Source organism: Berghia stephanieae, chromosome 8, assembly GCF_034508935.2.
Source record: "Berghia stephanieae isolate SIO BIC M18660-M18661 chromosome 8, UCSD_Bste_1.3, whole genome shotgun sequence".
Taxonomy (NCBI): domain Eukaryota; kingdom Metazoa; phylum Mollusca; class Gastropoda; order Nudibranchia; family Aeolidiidae; genus Berghia; species Berghia stephanieae.
Window position 1 is genome coordinate 49,968,929 of NC_088367.1, and position 22,378 is coordinate 49,991,306.

Genomic DNA, 22,378 nt, shown 5'->3' on the forward strand with positions numbered 1-22,378 from the left:
AAAACAGTTAAAAAACAAAACTCTTCTTTTCACTTTCCTTACTCTGCATACTAGTAACAGCTGAGAGTCATACTCATAGCCATTCCGAACCTGAGTTTATCCCAGTTTCTATTTTTTAAATTTTATTATTTATAATTAATGCTTCGGTAATGCACTCTTCTCGGAAATTCTTAATTTTCAAATTTCTGGGTGGGGATCCTGACCTCCCATAGCGGCAGGGAGGTACTTGCTGTGTCTTCCATCACCCTGTATCTGTTTTCCAATTGCTTTCTGTCTTTGTCTTGGAATGAGATTACTTGGTTTTGACCTGACCCTGGCCGGAGTCTTGGCTGGGAGGGAAACAGTCAAATGTATAGTTATAGTTTTGGGAGATGATCTTTTTTTCCTTGTAAATCATCTCTCTTGTTATGTAGTGTTATTTTTTATTTTTAACATATGATTTGTAAACATGTGAGTGTATTCCTCTTAGTGGGACCTGTGCTGGTGTCTGGGTGAGACTTTTAGGTGATCTCAAACTAAGTACACTGATATTGTCCTCTTGGAATCTACATCTGTTCTCTATTCGAACCGATTCCCCTTTGTCTTACTTTTTTTCTACAAGCCCTTTTAATTGTACATCAATGTCTTTACTATCCAATTTTCTTCCTTTTTCCTGGCGCTGATATGACCGAAATGTGTTGCAAGCGCCGTAAAACCCTTAAAAATAAAAAAAAAAAATAAAAAAACAAAACAATCTCAAATTTGATTTTTTTTTAATTTAAAGAAAAAAATAAAATTATTTGAATTTCTACCTAACTCGTCCCCCATTAAGACAAGAATAAATAGTACAAATGAAAAGAACAAATCGGAAAAAAGAAAGGAAGAAAATAAATTAAACCAAAGAAACACAACAATCTATATTTTCCCATTGCTTGTTTACAGAAATAGTTGATTTACAATGCTCAATTTCTTTACATTACGGTCAAAGGGAGGTAACTCAATCAAAATCCAATGGCCTATGAGTAATACACTCTTATGTCCCTTGGATTGCGGCTTTACAGTTAATTGTATTTTGTATACATATAAACTTCAATATCGAGGCCCTCGTTAGCCCTCGTAAATTCGTTGCCTGAAAGTGGCCAGGATTCCACGTCACAATGTCTATTAAAATGACGACCGTTAAAAGAAAGTGGTGAGTAGTACTCAATAGTTTAACCAATGGGATGATTACTTTATTGTCTCCTTGAACACTACTAATGATAACCAACATTTCGTTTTACAGTTATTTCTTTTTTTTAAATGAATATTGAAAGAGCTGTAATCGATGTGTAGCTGGTTGCAGGTCAGACACATTAACGCAATTATAGACTTGTTGTATTTCGCGATATTGGGGTTTAACCCTCTCCTTACCACCCATAGTTCGTTTCATCTATATAAAAATGACTTTAATTTATGATAAGATAAAAATAGAAGCTGTTCAGAATAAAAATAATTAGTAGGTTTTCGAAATTTCTTGTTACTATGTAGGCGCTGTAGATTTGAAAAATAAAAATATTATTTTTAAATCCATTAATGCTCTTATAATATACTAGTCTCGTCGGAAAGAGTACAATTCTTAATTTCTAATTTGAATTTTTTTTTTAAATAAAAGAAACAAAAAATTACTTAACCCTCCACACACCCCCCCCCTCCCCCCCCCCCCCCCCCCCCCCCCCTCCCCCCCTCCCCCCCCCCCCCCCCCCCCTTCCTCACTCCCAATAAAGACAAGAATAAATTATAACATGGCAACACATGAAAAAAAAAACGCATTGTAAAACAAAAAGACGAGAAAAATAAATAGAATCAAAGAAACAAAACAGTCTCTATTCTCCATTGTTTTGTAATCAAACAGTCGATTTTTGATCCTCAATTTCGTTACATTTACGGTCTAAGGGAGCTAACTCAATCAAAATTCCAACGGTATATAAGTAATACATTTTTATGTCCCTTGCATATCGGCTTTAAAGTTAATTGTATTTTGTATATTTCAAAATCTTTAATATCGTTAGCCCTCGTTAACTCATTCCTTAAAAAAAAAGGATTTAAATAAATGAATTTAAAAACAAAACAAAACGTCACAATTTCTGCTAAAATGACAACTATTAAAAAAAAATAAATAGTGTGTAGTACTTAATAGTTAAACAAATGAGATGATTTTTTGTCTCTTTGAGCAGTGACTAATGGTAAGTAAATTTTCATTTTACAGTTATTTCCTCCTTGGATAATAAAGATTATAATTATTATTATTATTATTATCATGTCATCATCACCATCATCATCGTCATCATCATCATCATCATCATCATCATCATCATCATCATCATCATCATCATCATCAGCAACAGCAGCAGCATCATTATAATTTTTTATTATTATTATTATTATTATTATTATTATTATTATTATTATTATTATTATTATTATTATTATTATTATTATTATTATTATTATCATTATTATTATTCACATTGTTATTATTATTATCATCATCATCATCATCATCATCATTATTATTATTATTATTATTATTATTATTATTATTATTATTATTATTATTATTATTATTATTATTATTATTATTATTATTATTCACATTGTTATTATTATTATTATTATTATTATTATTATTATTATTATTATCATCATCATCATCATCATCATCATCATCATCATCATCATCATCATCATCATCATCATCATCATCATCATCATCATCATCATCATCATCATATTATTATTATTATTATTATTATTATTATTATTATTATTATTATTATTATTATTATTTTCATCATTAAACAATATTATTATTACGTCATTATTTATTGAGCACAGTAACCTAAAATCCAAAATTCTGCCCTTAACACTTCCGCTATCTAATATTGACAAGGGGTGTCTTTATCAAACTAAGGTCGTATAAATAACAACATGGTAAGTCTTATCCTCGATGTTAACACATTTTGCAGGCGTCGTATCCAAGCAAAATTACTGGTTGGGGTTCCTGACCTCCCATAGTGCACAGGGAGGTAATTGCTGTGTCTTTTCTATCCCTATATGAGTATGAGTAAGAGTATGAGCATGTGTTCATCGTTGAGGGCCGGTGGCCCGTTGATGGTCTTTGGATCGGTCTCCACCAACTTGTGGAGGTCGAAAGGCTGACTGGCTTCAATGGGAAATCGGTTACTGTATTTAGATCCTGCAGGAAACTGTCAATTTGGCTTTAAAAGCTGTTTATGCTTGGCGCTATAACTATTTTTTCAGGCAGGCTATTCCATGCCTCAACAATTCGCTGACTAAAGAAATTTTTTCGTATGTTTAAACGGCAATTTTGTTTGGCAAGTTTATAACAGTGGCCTCTTGTTCTTTTGTCCTTGTTAAATGCGAGGTAATCTTCTACGTTTACTTTGTAAAGACCGTTGGTCAATTTATAAGTTTCAATTAGATCTCCTCTGAGTCTTCTGTACATGAGGCTAGGGAGGTCTAATGCTCTGAGTCTATCTTCGTAGCTGAGGTTTGACATTTTGGGAACAAGTTTGTTGGCTCGACGTTGGACATTTTCATCTGTTTTCCAATTGCCGTTTTGTCCTGACCCTGGCTGAAGAACTTGACTGGGAGAGAAACAGTTATAGTTTTGTGAGATGATATTTTGGGAGGCCTTCCGAAGGCTTCTCGCGTCAGCATTTCTTTAAATTTGTATTTTCACCGTGGATCTTAGTTGAGGGAAATATCTGGGTTGTTTCCCTTCGCACGAGGAGCATTCGGAAGGCCTCCCGACTTTCAGGTGATCTCAAACTAAGTATACTGTTAGTGTGCTCTTGGAATCTACACATGTTCCCTACTTGAACCGTTTCCCCTTTGTCTTACTTTTTCCTCAAGTGCTTTTAATTGCACATCTAGAATATTTTTCCTATCCAATTTTCTTCCTTTTTAATGGCTTTGATATGACCTAAACGTGTTGCAAGTGCCGCAAAACCCTTAAAAGCAAACAAAACAAACAAGCAAAATTATGGGGAGGCCTTCTGAAAGCTCCTCGCGCTGGCATTTCTGTCAATTTAGATTTTCACCGTGGATCTTTTGTCATGCGTTTATTTATTCAATTTGTCAACGTATAATAGCATTTTAATAACTCTAGAACAAACCTTAATAGATTAGTGAAAGTTTAAACTTTCCTAATAAGACCATTGTTTTGGGTTTCCGTCGCCATTTTGTTTTGTGACGTATTGAAAGCAATCCTAGGGTTTTTTTTCTATTAGGGTTAGTCATAAGTCCTAGTTAAGGTGCTAGGTTGTTTGTTTTTCCTATTAAGGTTAGTTAAAAGTACTAGGTTTTATTTTTATTTTTTTTTCTTAGGGCTAGGAATATTTGAGTTGTTTTCCTTAGCACGAGGAGCTTTCGGAAGGCCTCCCAAATTATTATTATTATATTAGTATTTCCATTACAACGATTAGACCATAACAACTTGGGTTATCAGACCTGCAAATGAGTACACGTCGGTTGTCTTGTATTTAAATTGAATTTTATATAGCGCAATATCCGCTAAATGTGCTCAAAGCGCTTTACAATGGGTCCCTGGTAACAGCAACATTTAACATGTAGGACGTGACATGCCGCCTGTTAAGCGATTTACAATTTTTCGGACAAAGACAACACTGTTAACGGCCAGGAACTCATTTTACACCTGAGTCCAGTGAGAGAATGTGCGTAAAGAGCCTTTTCCGAGCTCAACTATGCTCCGAGCGCGAGGCTCGAACCCATGACCATCCGATCCGAAAGCGAGTGTCATACCACTAGACCACATAGCCTTATTGAAAGAAAGGGAAAATGTGATTCGGACCCTTAAATCAGTTTAGTATCTGAGTGAACTTGTTTTGTTTGTTTGTTTGTTGTTTGTTATTTAAAGTGGATTAAAGTTTGAGTTAAATTAATCAGAACTATGAACGTTTAATTTTTAGTTTATCAACTTGATAGTCTAGCCCGACGTCCACTTATTTGCAGGTCTGTTAATCTATTATATTAACCCTATTCACTATGGGCTCATTGTTCTAAATGGACATATGTACTCTCAAACCGACGCAAAATATTGTCCAGGCGTTAGCCGCAGAGCAGCGCCGCAAAGTGAGTTAAGGCTACGTGACTCGCTCAAGGCCTCACAGAGGGACGGGTAGTCGAACTTGGTACCTTTCGGGTAAGAAGCAAGGAGCATACCGCTGAGCCACACTGTCCCATAATATACACACTCATACTGATTACTTAGTGAAAAAAATAAGTTGGAGCGGTTTGGGTCTAATTATTAGGAAAATCCTTCGAAATTGATATTTTTTTATCCTAGAAATAATGTAATTGAAGTCCAAATTCTTAAAGTAGACTATAAAGGCACGAAAAACGCTCTCGAAAATGGTACAGGTAGTAAGAAAAGTGTGAAAAACGGGAAGCTATTTTGCTATTTTCTCAAAATGTCATATTTCCAAAGGTATGGGAAACTGTGTCAAACGTTTCTCAGAATCTATTCAATGAAATTGTCTGAAAATTCCCACAGTTATCACAGAGATAATGTATTACCTGGATACCTCTGTATAGAGCTTTTAGACTTGGTGTAGTCTCCTTCGCTCCTCCTCATCTATTAATGATTGGACCAATTTTTATAATTGAACTTGTTTCCTAGGGTGTTGCTTATCTCCAACTCTGCTTTGAATTTATTCAAATTTTTTGCTGATACTGTGATTTCTTGTAGTTTATTCCAGTTATTTACAATTCTAGATGAAAAAAAGTTCCTTCTTTCATTTGTTTTAAAACGTTCTTTTTTCAGTTTCTTGCTGTTTCCTCTTGTCTGAATGTTCTTGTTTGGTTTAAGGAATCCTGCCTCTACCCTGTCTATTCCCTTTACTATTTTATATGTTTGGATCATATCTCCCCTTCTTCTCCTGTAATCTAAGGTCGGAGAGTTTAATTCTTTCAATCTCTCACAGTATGTTTTGTCTTTCAGGTGTGTGATAAGTTTTGTTGCTCTCCTTTGCACTCTTTCCAAACTGTCTTTGTCTCCCTCAAACTTCGGATACCATATGCAGTTAGCATATTCCAGCTTTGATCTAACCATAGTCTTGTAGATGGTAGTCATGTGTTTTGTTTTCAGATTCTTGAAATTTCTTTTCACTATTCCGAGTGTTTTACTAGCCTTAGATTGAACATCTTTAATTTGCTTCTTGAAGTTTAGCTTCCTATCAATAAATACTCCTAGGTCTTTTTCCCCATTGGATTTCTGCAGGGGTTTTTCTTTCATTATATAGTTTGCTTCTCTGTTGTTTTTTCCTAGGTGAAGAACTGCACATTTATCTACATTGAACTCCATCTGCCATATTTCGGACCATTCTTCAAGCTTTTTCAAATCTTGTTGTAAGGTGTTTCTTTCTTCTTCTGTATTAGCTACTCCATAGAGCTTAGTATCATCGGCAAAGATTTTACATTTAGATGATAGATTGTCTGGCAAGTCATTGATATAAATCAGGAAGAGAACTGGTCCCAGTACACTTCCTTGTGGAACTCCACTTGTTACCAGTCTCTCTGTTGATGCTGTTCCATTCACTATCACTTTTTGTCTTCTATCTTTGAGGAAATCTCGGACCCATTTGACTGTCTGATCATTAATTTGATACTGTTCCAATTTCCTGATTAGGCGCCAGTGTGGAACTTTGTCAAATGCCTTTCTGAAGTCGAGGTATATGACATCTAAATTGTTGCCTAATTCCAGGTCTCTCGTCCAGTCATCCATTGTTTCAAGTAGGTTTGTTACTGTAGACCTTCCCGCCATGAAACCATGTTGATCTTTGCTGAATAGTTTGTTCTTGGTCATATGATCAACCATTTCTTCTCTAATCAGCTGTTCCATGAGCTTGCAGACGACAGATGTCAGGCTCACTGGTCTGTAGTTTTCTGGATTTTTTCTGTCTCCCTTCTTGAATATGGCTGTGACGTTAGCTTCTTTCCATTCCCTTGGTAGTCTTCCTTCTTTCATCGACTGGTTAAATATCTTGGTTAGGGGTTCTACTAGCTGCTCTGCTAAGTTTTTTAGGATGTAAGGATGAAGTTTGTCAGGTCCAGGTGATTTACTCTCCTTTAGGTTTTGTAGTCTCTTCATTACTCTCTCTTCAGTAATCGGCCATTGTGTAGTATCTATATTACTTGTTTTAGCAATATCTGGCAAGTTTTTCTGGTTCTCCACTGTAAAGACACTTGCAAAGAAGAGATTTCGCACCTCTGCCTTGTCTTCATCTTCAGATGCCCAAGTGCCATCTTCTTTTTTTATGTCACAGGTTCCCTGTCTTGTCTTCATTTTACTGTTTACATAACTCCAGAATACTTTAGGATTTTCTTTCGTTTCCTCTGCTATCTTGTTCTCATACTTTTGATGCGCTTGTCGGACTATTTTAGTAGTTGCGTTTCTCACTCTTTTGTATTTGTCCCAATCCTCTTCCTTTTTGCTTCTAGAGTATCTTCTATTTACTGCCTTCTTCTTCCGTAATGCCTCTCTCACTTCCTGCGTCATCCAAGGTTGATTTCTTCTCCCAACCCGGTTCCCTCTGCTTTTCGGGATGTTTTTCTCGAAGCATTGGTTAAGTACTCTGGTAAATCTACTCCAGTTGTTTCCTACGGTGTCCTCGATTAGTATTTCCTCCCATTTGATATGCCCCAGTTCCTCTTTCATACTCTATGGGGTTAACCTTGAGGTTCTCTCTCACCAATAAGTATACTCCTCTGCCGGAAGTTTCAAAATCTCTGCTAGCTATTATAGTGTATCCCTCAATACCTAACTCTGCTATGGTTGGGTGTGTTGTTGCATTCTTTGGCTTAGCTTCTGTTATTGCTATTACATCTGGATCTTCTTCTTCTGCCATAGCCTTTAGCTCCTCTCTCTTATTCATCACACTGTCTGCGTTCGTGTACATGAACTTCAGGGTATTTTTCATATTCACGTGCTGCCCCTCCTTATCATTTACTGGTACTTCTCTTTTTTGAATTTTCTTGTTGTCTTCGAGTCCTTGCTCAGAAACATTTTGGGCAATTGGACTGACACGTTTCCAATATAGTCATTCCTCATCCCAATCCCAGTCATTTCCTCCAACATCGCTGTCTCTCTTTCTTATTTGTTCACTAAACTTCTCCCTGAAAATGACCCTTTTCTTATATATGACTACATCTTCCCCTGCTTCTCGTCTTCTCCTCAGCTCCTCTCTTAACTCCTTGGCCTGCTCTCTTTGCATAATTGTTTGGTCTGCTCCAATATACACCTTTTGTAAGCATTCCCGTTTATGGTCTTTCAACTGTTTGCTGTTCCTAAGAGCAGTGTTACGCTGATCCGTTGACATCAGACTTATTTTCATGGGTCTTGGTCTATCTTCTCTTCTGCCCAATCTGATCACTTGCTCTATAGGGTTGAGGCTGTCTTTGTTTCCATGAACCTGCAACTCTTTGAGTACCATTTGGGCTTTTCTTATATCTTCCTTGTTGTCGCCATCTTTAGCTTCTGGTATGCCATACATAATTACATTTTTCACCCTCTTAGCCCTTTCATTTCTCTCCTCTTCTAGTTCCAGGTTCTTTTTCACCATTGCCTGCTTCTTCTCCTCAGTTTCATTGATTTTCCTCATTTCATTTATATCTTGTCTTACTCTATCTGACTTTTCTTCTGTACTTCTCTTGAGTCTCTCCTTAATCTCACTCGCCTCAGACATAGGGTAGGCCTCTATCTCATCCTTTGCTGTTGATTTCACTATTTCTATCATCTCCTCTGTGAATTCACCTTTTTGAATGATATTCACACTTTTATCTACGTCTTCTACTTTTTTCCTGAGTTTATCTACTTCCTTTTCAAGCTGCATGAAATTGCCCAAGAACTTTGAGGCCACTTTGTTGCAGGACTTAGAGCAGTAGTAATGCAGCAGCGGACATTCTTTTTCTGAGTCTTTCTTCAACAGTTGATAGGTGTCATCATCTATCTTTTCACACAAAGTATGAAACCACTGGTCACAGAGCTCGCACTGTAAGCATTTCTCAATCTCTTTGCATACATATTCACATTTTCCGCAAGTCTCAGTCTCAGCTTTTGCTTTTGCCTTATTTGTACCCATCGGTGCAGGGCTTTCTTTCCTACTACTGCCACTACTAGTACTGGCACTGCCAGATCTACCTTTCCTACTACTGCTGTTTAAGCTCATCTTCTTACTTGTTAAATGACCAGATCTATCTAAGTCTTAGCTGTACTGTATCACTGTATCTTGTCGTTCACTCCAATCTGATAAGTATCTAACTAATCTCAACTAGATATCTCAAGTACACACACAAGCCGGAATCCTCTCGAAGGCAGAAATTACATAAATCCAATTCGAAAATGAACAAGTTTTGATGTCCGATATTTCATTCAAGTTTTGTGTTTCTGGTGAGGGGAGCGAGAAGATTCAATATCAATATTGAATAATAATATTGAGTACTATTGTCACTGCCTAAATATTTCTAGAATTTAGATCAAGAAGATTGAATCAGGAGAGAAATGTAAACACGTCCGCCATCTTGGATTTCCCTGTCACCATAGAGAGATTTTTTTGATAAGATATGTGAATTTTGAATTATAATCCTAATTCTGAATTTTTAAGATCAATTTTGTCATAACATTTTGATTCTCAACTTTGTAATGTTCTAATAAAAATTCCATAAGTTAAAGCCGTAAAATCTCTCTATGGTGACACACTATGGTACAATGTTGACAAGAGGGAAGAATATGGAGGTCATTCCTTCATTAGTTTTTGTGGAACGTTTGCCACAAGATTGTTATATTTTTTGATGTCAGACCCCCAAATTAGGTCTTAAAATGGGAAAAACACAGATAATTAAAATTGTTCACCATAAATGTTGTTTTTTAACCTATAATGACGATACAGAATGATTAAAACCGCCAAATATTGGTAATTCAATTTTTTTTTTTGAAAAGACCCAAACCGCCCCTTAAACGAAGCCAAATTAATGTTTCTGTTTACTTTTCTCCACAGTGACTCCCTCAATGGTTGCGGTAAGACATCGCTGTTGTTGTACAATGACGTTTGTAAACGTCATCATTGTATGCGGTCTTCTAAAAATAGAAAGTGTGGCCAGCTGTAAGTTGTCGTTAACTCTACTTCCAGCACTACATTCATTGCATCATCATTATCATGATCGTCATCATCATCATCATCATCATCATCATCATCATCATCATCATCATCATCATCATCAGCAGCAGCAGCAGCAACAGCAGCGTTCTCATCATTCTCATCATCATCATCCTTATTACCATGGCCGTCCACGATCTTCGAATCAAACCTCTGAAGTCTCAATTTTTACGATCGTCGGATCAAACCTCTGAAGTCTCGATTTGCACGATCGTCTGATCAAACCTCTGAAGTCTCGATTTTCACGATCGTCTGATCAAACCTCTGAAGTCTCGATTTTCACGATCGTCGGATCAAACCTCTGAAGTCTCGATTTTCATGATCGTCGGATCAAACCTCTGAAGTCTCGATTTGCACGATCGTCGGATCAAACCTCTGAAGTCTCGATTTTCACGATCGGCGGATCAAAACAGATCCGCACAAAATCAACTAAAATATCAAACATACTCAGCAAAGCTCGTATGTAGACTTCAGAGCTTTGTTCCATCGACCATCAAGAACCAGATATGGGATTTGGGGTTGTTTTCTGTTCGTTACGATGGAGAAGGAATACTCATTTTTGCATTGGAAAAACCTGAATTTTTTTTTTAAATTTTTTATTACATTTTCTTTTAGTTCAATGTGAAGCAGAAGTTGTGTCGTCATAGCTTCCTCTTAAAAAAAAATTAAAAATAATTGAGCTTTATATAGCGCAATATCCACTAAATGTGCTCCAAGCGCTTTACAAGGGGTCCCTGGTCCACAGCAACATTTAATATGTAGGACGGGACATGACGCCTGTTAGGCGATATTACAATTTTTCGGACAAAGGCAACGCTGTTAACGGCCAGGTACTCATTTTACACCTGAGTACGGTGAGAGAATGTGAGTAAAGAGACTTTTCCAAGGACTCAACTATGCGCCGAGCGCGAGGCTCGAACCCAGGACCCTCCGATCCGAAAGCGAGTGTCTTATCACAAGACCACATAGCCGCACCGGACGTGTGTTACGCCAGTTCTCCTCCGGAGAACAATGCGTCATAACTATTTTGGTAGCTGGACTTAGAGGCAAGGAGAACAAAAGAGCAAGGATGGATGATCTATATTCATCATCATCATCATTGCCTTTTTCACCCTGGGTCAGGGTATAGGCCACAGACAAACAGTTTCCATCCTTCTCTATCATCATCATCATCATCATCATCATCATCATCATCATCATCATCATCATCATCATCATTGCCATTTTCACCCTGGGTCAGGGTATAGGCCACAGACAAACAGTTTCCATCCTTCTCTATCCTGAGCTAACGTTTTTATCTCCTTCCATGTCTTACCACTTCTTTGTATATCAGCTTCTCTAATTTTTCTCCATGTTCCTCGTGGCCTTCCCCTTGATCTTCTGCCACGAGGGTTCCAGTCCAATACTTTCTTTGTTATAGTGGAGTCATTCTTCCCAAGAGTGTGTCCAATCCACCTTAGATAGAGATCTATATTGACGCCCAGTATATATTTATGCTGGAGAATAAGATGCCATCTCTCTGAAACTTGAGCTTTGAGCTTGTATATAGCGCAACCTTCATTAAACGTGCTCAAAGCGCTTTATAAGGAGTTCCTGACCAAATAGCAACACTTAACATTTAGAACGTGACATGACGCCTGTTAGGCGATATTACAAAGTTTTCGGAGAGAGAGAGACAACGCTGTTAACGGCCAGGTACTCATTTTACACCTGAGTATGGTGTGAGTAATAAATATGATTAAAGAGTCTTTTCCAAGGACTCAACTCAACTATGCACCGAGCGAGGCTCGAACCCAGGACCTTCCGATCCGAAAGCGAGTGTCGAGTCATACTACAAGACCACAAACCAGAAGATCAGTTTCACAAAGTGTGTACCCAGTCGTAAGGAGGATTGTATTCATACTTCCATGGAGATTAGAACCAGCAGTTTAACATCACATTATTGACTCCACTATAACAAAGAAAGTATTAGACTCGAACCCTCAGGGCAGAAGATCAAGGGGAAGGCTACGAGGAACACGGAGAAGAATTAAAGAAGCTGATATACAGAGAAGTGGTAAGACATGGAATGAGATAAAAAAGTTAGCTCAGGATAGAAGGATGGAAACTATTTGTCTGTGGCCTATACCCTGACCTAGGGTGAAAAAGGCAATGATGATGATGATGATGATGATGATGATGATGATGATGATGATGATGATGATTTTACATTATTCACTTTTATGGTCCCGATTCGTCCATACACATATCCGTTTGAAGACTGAATTACATCATTCTTTGTTCTATTGCAATGCATGTACTTTCAGCCACGTTAATTAGATCCAGCGACCCAAACCGCATTATTCAAGTTTTGCTTATATTCAATAAAGTCACATGTTTTTGTTTGTTTGTTTTTAATTTTTTTTTTTTTACTTGTCAATTAAATGTTATTAAGACAATGGCGAAGTGTGTCTCAGTGGTACGGTCTAGCTTCTTACCCGAAAGGTACCGAGTTCGACTACCCACCTCGCCGTGAGGCCTTGAGCAAGTCAGTCACCCCACCCTATCTCTCCTTTCAGCCCTGCACAGCGTGCTGACGCCTGGGTTTTTTCCGTTTTCCCTTGGAATAGACCCTATAGACAAATTACACTGTAGGAATTTTAAAAAAATATTCATCATTCGTTATTTAAGCGGCTATGTGGTCTTATGGAATGACACTCGCTTTCGGATCGGAAGGTCCTGTGTTCGAGCCTCGCTCGGTGCATAATTGAGTCCTTGGAAAAGACTCTTTAATCACATCTCTCACCGTACTCAGATGTAAAATGAGTACCTGGGCGTCAACAGCGTTGTCTCTGTCTGAAAAGTTGTAATATCGCCTAACAGGCGTCAACAGGAAATGACGTGTGTAGGAAAGTGCCAGAAGACAATAGATGATACAGATTTCGCGGCGGCGATGGATGGCTCGACCCCTCGACCTTACTGGTACAACTCCGCCTGGCTGAGGAGATCGTGACTCTACCATATGAGCTATCCACGACCTCAACAGGCGTCATGTCTCGATCTACATTATGTTATTCGTGTTGCTGTTGGCCAAGACCCCTTGTAAAGCGCATTCTTTGAGCACGTTTAGTCGACATTGCGCTATATAAATTCTCTATTCATTTATTTATTTATCTTTTGTTTGTTTCTTATCCCCCCCCCCTCCCCCCAGTAAAATTGGCTTTCATGGGTCAGAGCGGAGGATTCAAAGATTTCGAAGCTTACGCCGGCTCCGATTTCAGCACCCTTCTCAAAATAAAAGGATTCCCATATCCGAACAGCTTCAAGCTGTTGAAGGGGGCGGACCCTATGCCGGATTACAGCTACAACGTCTCGTTCAAGGCGACCGCGCACGGAGAAGGTTTCGTGAGGTTCGTATTTTATGGAATGGGGGTGGGAGACAACGGGCTCTACCGGCTAGAGATTTCCAACAAACTAGATGACGTCATCGTGTCTCGTTTCCAACTCCGTGTGCTGACAGGTTAGTTTATGTTTGTCGTCGTGTGTCATCATCATCATCATCATAATCATCATCATCATCATCTCGTTTCCAACTCCGTGTGCTGACAGGTTAGTTTATGTTTGTCGTCGTGTGTTATTAATGTCATCATCATCATCATCATCATCATCATCATCATCATCATCATCATCATCATCATCATCATCATTAAAATCGAATTCTTCTTCTTCTTCTTCTTCTTCTTCTTCTTCTTCTTCTTCTTCTTCTTCTTCTTCTTCTTCTTCTTCTTCTTCTTCTTCTTCTTCTTCTTCTTCTTCTTCTTCTTCTTCTTCTTCTTCTTCTTCTTCTTCTCTTCTTCTTCTTCTTCTTCTTCTTCTTCTTCTTCTTCTTCTCTCTCTTCTTCTTCTTCTTCTACTACTACTTCTACTTACTACTACTCTACTACTTACTACTACTCACTACTACTACTACTACTACTACTACTACTACTACTACTATACTACTACTACTACTACTACTACTACTACTACTACTACTCTACTACTACTACTACTACTACTACTACTACTACTACTACTACTACTACTACTATACTACTACTACTACTACTACTACTACTACTACTACTACTATACTACTACTACTAACTACTTACTACTACTACTACTACTACTACTACTACTACTACTACTACTACTACTACTACTACTACTACTACTACTACTACTACTATACTACTACTACTACTACTACTACTACTACTACTACTACTATACTACTACTACTACTATACTACTATACTACTACTATACTACTACTACTACTACTACTACTACTACTACTACTACTACTACTACTACTACTACTACTACTACTACTACTACTACTACTTCTTCTTCTTCTTCTTCTTCTTCTTATACCCCCTCATCTTCTCTATTCACCACCAACGTACCTATAATATCTACAATTAATTTTTTTTCCAGCTTCACTTGAAGTCCTAATCCACGGAGGCGGGGATACCGGGAAAACACCCAGCTACACAGTTTACGTAGGGAAACGGTTCACGGTGGACGTGCCTGTAAAGGGCTATCCGAAACCTCAGGATTTGAGGATGAACAAAACGGGGCAACAATTGCCCGATGGTTCTTATTTGTTGGAGCTTGTCGATAGAAGCTTCAATGAGGTGTCCGTCAGCTTGAAGATTCTAAGGGTGGAGCCATCCTTCAGCGGACTGTATACGATGGTCATGAGAAACGTGCTAGGGGATATGGTGAAATACAGATTTCATCTCAACGTAAAGGGTGACTAGACTAGAAATATCTTGCAATCATCATATCGCATTCACCGTCATCATCATTGTCGTCGTCGTCGTCTTCATCATCATATTATAATCATCATCATCATCATCATCATCATCATCATCATCATCACCATCATTATCATCATCATCATCATCATCATCATCATTCTCATCATCATCGTTGTCGTCGTCATCATCATCATCTCCATCATCACCATCCTTATCATCATCATCATCATCATCATCATCATCATCATTATAATCATCCTCATCCTCATCATCATCGTTTTCGTCATCCTGGCTTTTATCTTCATTCGTGGTCATTACTGTGACGACTCTTCATCATCTGGAGGGTTAGTATCACTCATGCCAACGGAACACTGTTGTAAGGCAATGGGCCAAGCTTTAAAAAAATACTTGAGCTCTTATACAGCGCAATATCCACTAAACCTGCTCAAACCGCTTCACAAAAGGTCCCTGACTAACTGCAGCAACAAGTAACTTGTGGAACGAAAAATGATAGGCGATATTGCAATATTATTGTTTTTTTTTTTTTTTTACTGAACAAGACAACGCTCTAAACGGCCATGTATTCATTTTACAGCTGATTACGGTTTAGAATGTGAGTAAAGAGTCTTTTCCAAGGACTCAACTATGCGCCGAGCGAAGGTCGAATCCAGGATCTTCCTATCCGAAATCGAGTGACATACTACAAGACCGACGTGCACTTTTTGGCTGTTCTGATAACCCATTTCATTATGGGCTTATTGTAATGGAAATGTAAAAAAAAAAAAAATGACGCACAATATTGTCCATTAGTAGTATCGAATGGCTACACCTCTATTTTGAATCTTTTAATCCATTCTTCAAATTCTTTTCCTGCCTTATAGGCTGTCTCGTAGCCTCCTGATAGGCTTGTCACTGGGTAGTGGATGACGATGTGGTCCATTGTCTCAGGGCCTCCTTGGCAATGAATCTGATTCTCTCAGATTCCATCTTTGCATGTTATCTGCGGTTCTGCCATGTCCTGTCAAAATGCGGTTGGAGGTGACCCAGCATATTCGGCTATTTCAGAGAAAACCAGGTGTTCTTTCTGTTGGGTCGGGTATGATGTCGCCTCCCCTGGGGCTCTCTTAATATTGTCCATTACACCAATTTTAAACCAGGCCGATAAGTGGTTTGGATGTCAGACCTGCATATATGTACACGTCACACACATCCAAATAGTTTTTATATATGTATATTTATGTGTATATACACATATACTTTAAAAAAAATGTATTCTCACCGCATTCTGCTGTTTCATCCGTAATGGAATCTTCTGGGAGGTTCTTTGAAAAATCCTAGTGTCCGGGAGGAATGTTGCTGTGTTCAGTTGGCCTGAATAATTCGCTCCAAGATTTTCCAGCTAACTCCCTCAACCATATATATATATATATATATATATACATATGTATCACCCGTGCTGTCCCAGATGAGCAAATTGAGTGGTTAATAATCTTGCCCGCCCAAGGAAAAAAAAAGCGAAAGTACTTGAAGCGCAACTCAAACCCGGGACCTTCCGGGTCACAGTACTATGTCGTAACCACCACTCGACCACTTCCATATAACATATTTGTTATTTTTTTTTGTTTTGTTTTTTTTTTTGTTTTTTTTTTTTGTTTTGTTTTGTTTTTGTTGCTTATTTCTTCACAACAGAGAAAGCGATTACGAATCACAACTCCAGTCTGTTCCTCATCCTGGCCATCACCATACCGTGGGCTCTGGCCACTGTTCTCGTCTTCTCTGCGGCCTGCGTCTTAGGTGAGCACCCCTTTAGTGAATGGTATAAACCTACTTAACCTTAACCCTGTACCACCGTCCCAAACGGATGTAACCCCCCCCCCCCCCCCCCATCCTCCCTCCCTCCCCCCCAAAAAACAAACAAACTAAACAACGACCTCCCCCCCCCCTAAATCAAACAAACAAACAGACTATATATATATATATATATATATATATAATATATATATATATATATATATATATATATATATATATATATAATATCTCACCTCTTAAAAAAATATCGTTTCAGTCGATGCAATGGCTTCTTCGGGGCAGCGAAATATAGATAGTATGCGCTTGGCTAGGAAGCTCATAACATTGCCATCCGGAAGTATAACGGACTAACTCACAAAACTGTGTGTATCCATGAACCTTTATAGCCAGGTTAATACAGTTCAGTGAACATTACTCATAAACGCGGATGGCAAAAATAACAACAAAGACCTGAGTGACGTCATCTTCGAACTATCTATATAGATATAATTCACGCTCCTTAATTGTCTATATTATGATCCATGTATATCGATTTATATCGAATTTAAATATATATATATATATATATATATATATATATATATATATATATATATATATATATATATATAATATATACCTATTTACTAAGTCGTAATAATAGTTGTCATTTACATAATTTATTCAAATCCTACCTATCAAAAATAATAACAAAAACAAAATCAACATTTTTAATGATTAGCATAATGTAATTTGCCTCAGAAAAATGTTTTAATAAAGATGGAGCTAAAAATAATCATTGGCGAATACCCAAGATAGTAAAAATAAATGATTATGGTGGCTTCAAGTAAACAACAACAACAACAACAACAACAACAGAATAACAACAACAACAACAACAACAACAGAATAACAACAACAACCACAACAACAACAACAACAACAACAACAACAGCAACAACAAGAATAAAAGAAAGGAGAAAAAAACCTCACTAAATTTCCCCCCTTCCCTCCATCGCAAAAGAGGACGAAATTGTGATGTTCAAATACTGGTTCCATTCCCCTTGGAAGTGTGAATCCGGTCCTACTCCGGAGGAGTGGATGCGTACCTTGTGCAACTGATCCTCTGGTTTCTGTGTAATGGCATCTCTCACTTTCTGGCCTAAAGGCACCCCCTCCATGACCACAACCCAACGACACGTAGACGGAAGTCGAGAACGAGCATGATGGGACAGCGTGGCTCAGCGGTATGGTCTTTGCTTCGTACCCGAAAGGTACCGAGTTCCACTACCCGCCGCGTTGTGTGGCCTTGATCAAGTCACCTAGCCTTAGCTCACGTTGCGGCGCTGCACTGCGGCTGACGCCTGGGTTATTCCAGTCTTCCCTTGGAATAGACCCTAAATAAAAATTCCCCCTTAGGGATGAATAAAGGGAATTTATTTTATTTTATTCATCATGACGGAAGAAAGCATCAACCTTGACCATGCAGCTGTATACAGACTTTCTACACGGAGGGTGTGGGACAATCACGGAAATGAAGCCGTTGAAGATCCGAGAGAAGAATTGCCCTGCATTAACTGAGCACCCCAGGAATAAATTGGGTAACACTGAACAGAGCACGGGCAAAAAAAAATTGGAACAACAGCTGGAAGCATGAAAAAGTGGAGGCTGGCTTAGACGAGCTTGTGTACATGTGGATGCCCAGAACAGACGACGGAGCACATCCTTAGAGAATGCCAGCTGCACTGACCATGACCTAAGAGTCTGCTCCCCAGATGCTGTGGAGTGGGTTCGTTGTTTGTAGCGACAAGCTATGAGGATGGCTCAAAATAATAAATGCTGGTCGTCAATAAAAAAATCATCCATCCTTGCTCTGCTACGCCCCGTAATAATCCGAATGCAAAAGGAACGAAACTGACGCCACTCAGCTCGTCCTTATTGTTTTTACCCAACCATCTTTTATGAGTGGATCTCACAAAGATGTATTAATCGGACTAGAAACCTTTAAGATTACACATAGATTTATTACATTAGGCTGGCGGACTTTGTAAGATTTTTAATTGAACTCATAGCATCAAATATAGTAATTAACAAGTAATATTCAGATTTTTTGCGTTCTGTTCATGCCGAATTAATAAATGAAAAAAAATATATAAATATATATAAATATATATATATATATATATATATATATATATATATATATATATATAATATATAGATAGAATGCGCTTGGTCAAGGAGTTCACATTATTGCCATCCGGAAGTAAAACGGACGAACACACAAACTCTGTGTAACCATGAACTTTTATAGTCTGGTTAATACAGTTTAGTGAGAACAACTCACAAACGCGGATGGCAAAAACAATAACAAAGGCCTGAGTGTCGTCATCTGAATACATATATATATATATATATATATATATATATATATATATATATATATATATATATATATATATAAATATATATATAAAGTAATTAAATAATTAAATAAATAAATAAATAAATAGATAAATATGTAAAATTTATAAAGCACATTTCACAATGGTTAATTTATTTTTTCCCAGCCAGTCATATTTCCATTTCATACTGTACCAGACGCCTGTTAGGCGTTCTTGTTTGTACTAGCACTCATACAATATCCGTCACTATCATCGCGAACAGAATTCACACCTGAATCGAGTTGGGTAATGAATGTGTGTCAAAGTGCCTTACCCAAGAACATATTACTGTCACCCATTGGGTCACTGATCACGCTGAACATCGCTTTACTTTTTGATACATTGTGCTCTAAACCACCGCGATACAGACACCATTTCGATTCGGTTGGAAAAATTTACCTGATTTTGCGCTGTAATAAATCTCGTTTTATGATGATGCGCGAGAGGTTTGACTGAAAATAAACCAATCCCGCTAAGAGCCTATGTATGGATTAAGCGCGAGGTGCATATATTTTTAGGTCTGACATCCGAACGCAATTATAGGCCTATGTCAACATTGTTATAATGGAAAATATTTTTCTTTGTTGTTTTTTTTTTTAGATTTCCATTACATCAATGAGCCCAAAATGAATTATGTTATCAGACCTCCAAATGAATGCACGTCGATTAAGCGGCGTATAAATAAGTGCTTGTTGTTGTTGTTATTATTATTATTATTATTATTATTATTATCGTTATTATTATTATTATTATTATTATTATTATTATTATTATTATTATTATTATTATTATTATTATTATTATTATATTATTATTATTATTATTATTATTATTATTATTATTATTATTATTATTATTATTATTATTATTATTATTATTATATTATTATTATTATTATTATTATTATTATTATTATTATTATTATATTATTATTATTATTATTATTATTATTATTATTATTATTATTATATATTATTATTATTACTTATTATTATATTTTATTATTATCGTTTTATTATTTTTCTTATTATTATATTATTATTATCGTTATTATTATTATTATTATTATTATTATTATTATTATATATTATTATATTATTATTATTATTATTATTATTATTATTGTTATTATTATTATTATTATTATTATTATTATTATTATTATTATTATTATTATTATTATTATTATTATCGTATATATTATTATCATTATTCTTCTTCTTCTTCTTCTTCTTCTTCTTCTCTCTTCTTCTTCTTCTTATTATTATTATTTTATTTATTATTATTATTATTATTATTATTATTATTATCGTTTATTATTATTATTATTATTATTATTATTATTATTATTATTATTATTATTATTATTATTATTATTATTATTATCTATTTTTTTTTTCTTTTTTCTTCTTCTTCTTCTCTTCTTCTTCTCTCTTCTTCTTCTTCTTCTTCTTCTTCTTCTTCTTCTTCTTCTTCTTTTCTTCTCTTCTTCTTTTTCTTCTTCTTCTTCTTTCTTCTCTTTTCTTCTTCTTTTCTTCTTCTTCTTCTTCTTCTTTCTTCTTCTTCTTCTTTTTCTTCTTTCTTCTTCTTTTCTTTTTCTTCTTCTTTCTTTTCTTCTTCTTCTTCTTCTTCTCTTCTTCATCTTCTTCTTCTTCTCTTCTTCTTCTTCTTCTTCTTCTTCTTCTTCTTCTTCTTCTTCTTCTTCTTCTTCTTCTTCTCTTCTTCTTCTTCTTTTCATTTTCTTCTTCTTTTCTTCTTCTTCTTCTTCTTCTTTCTTCTTTACTTCTTCTCTTCTTCTTCTTTTCTTCATTCTATTCTTCTTCTTTCTCTTCTTCTTCTTTCTTTTCATTCATAAATTATTAATTAATTATTATTATTATTATTAATATAATTATTATACATTATTATTATTATCGTTATTATTATTATTATTATTATTATTATTATTATTATTATTATTATTATTATTATTATTATTATTATTATTATTATTATTATTATCATTATTATTATCATTATTATTATTATTATTATTAATATTATTATTATTATTATTATTATTATTATTAATATTATTATTATTATTATTATATCATCATCATCATCATCATCATCATCATCATCATCATCATCATCATCATCATCATCATCATCATCATCATCATCATCATCATCATCATCATTCTTCTTCTTCTTCTTCTTCTCTTCTTTCTTCTTCTTCTTCTCTTCTTCTTCTTCTTCTTCTTCTTCTTCTTCTCTTTATTATTATTATTATTATTATTATTATTATTATTATTATTATTATTATTATTATCACTATTATCAATATTATTATAATAAATATTATTTTCATGCAAATATCTCCGTATATATCGAAGATTCATTCTGATGTCTTCTTTCTTTCTTTCTGTCTTTCTTTCTTTTCGATTCAGCGAGGAAGAGACATTTTACAATCGAAGAGTACGAATATGAGTTTGAAGACGGAATGTACGAGGACGGGTTTTCTACAAATGACTTCTTCGCAGGTGTTGACATCTTCGAGGAATGTCCGTGCGAACTGAGCTCGGAAATCTTCCAAGGAACATACGTTTAGGCGTACCGTTATTTTACCTTAGCCATCGTTTAGTTATAGCCTGAAAAATGACCCCAAAATGACGTCAAAATGCCAGTCTTTTGCCACAAAAAACAAAAAAAAACAAAAAAAAACAAACAAAAAAAACAAATCGTGAGTTGTATTCAATAGTTCAACCAATGAAATAACTTGTTTCCTTAAGCTCTGCTATACTCACTACACAACTCACTAGACGCAACATAAACCTAAAAAATGACGTCAAAAAGCCAGTCTTTTGCCACAAAAGAAAACAAACAAATCGTGAGTTGTATTCAATAGTTCAATCAATGAAATAACTTGTTTCCCTAAGCTCTACTAACGACAACTCACTAGATGCTACACAAACATAAAAAGTGACGTCAAACTGCCAGTCCTAGAGAGTTCTCGTGCCAGGCTAAAATATGTTAACGATGGCTACGATTTTACCCTCTCCTTACCAACCATAGGAAAATCGTCACATTCGTTACGATCCAACCAGCATTTTTTATCATTCATATTTCTTTTGTATATCATACAGTTTAAAGACAAATG

General features: G+C 36.0%; 1 protein-coding gene across 1 annotated transcript; it reads left to right on the forward strand.

Annotated features, from left to right (window-relative positions):
• Positions 1–2,894: 2,894 nt before the first annotated feature.
• Positions 2,895–21,966, forward strand: LOC144977882 (uncharacterized). Its single transcript, XM_078923288.1, has 6 exons — positions 2,895–2,949; positions 10,056–10,160; positions 13,405–13,713; positions 14,676–14,993; positions 16,691–16,795; positions 21,669–21,966. The coding sequence occupies exons 2-6, from the start codon at positions 10,067–10,069 to the stop codon at positions 21,827–21,829; spliced, it is 987 nt and encodes a 328-aa protein (XP_078779414.1). The 5' UTR covers positions 2,895–2,949; positions 10,056–10,066; the 3' UTR covers positions 21,830–21,966.
• The last annotated feature ends 412 nt before the right edge of the window (positions 21,967–22,378 follow it).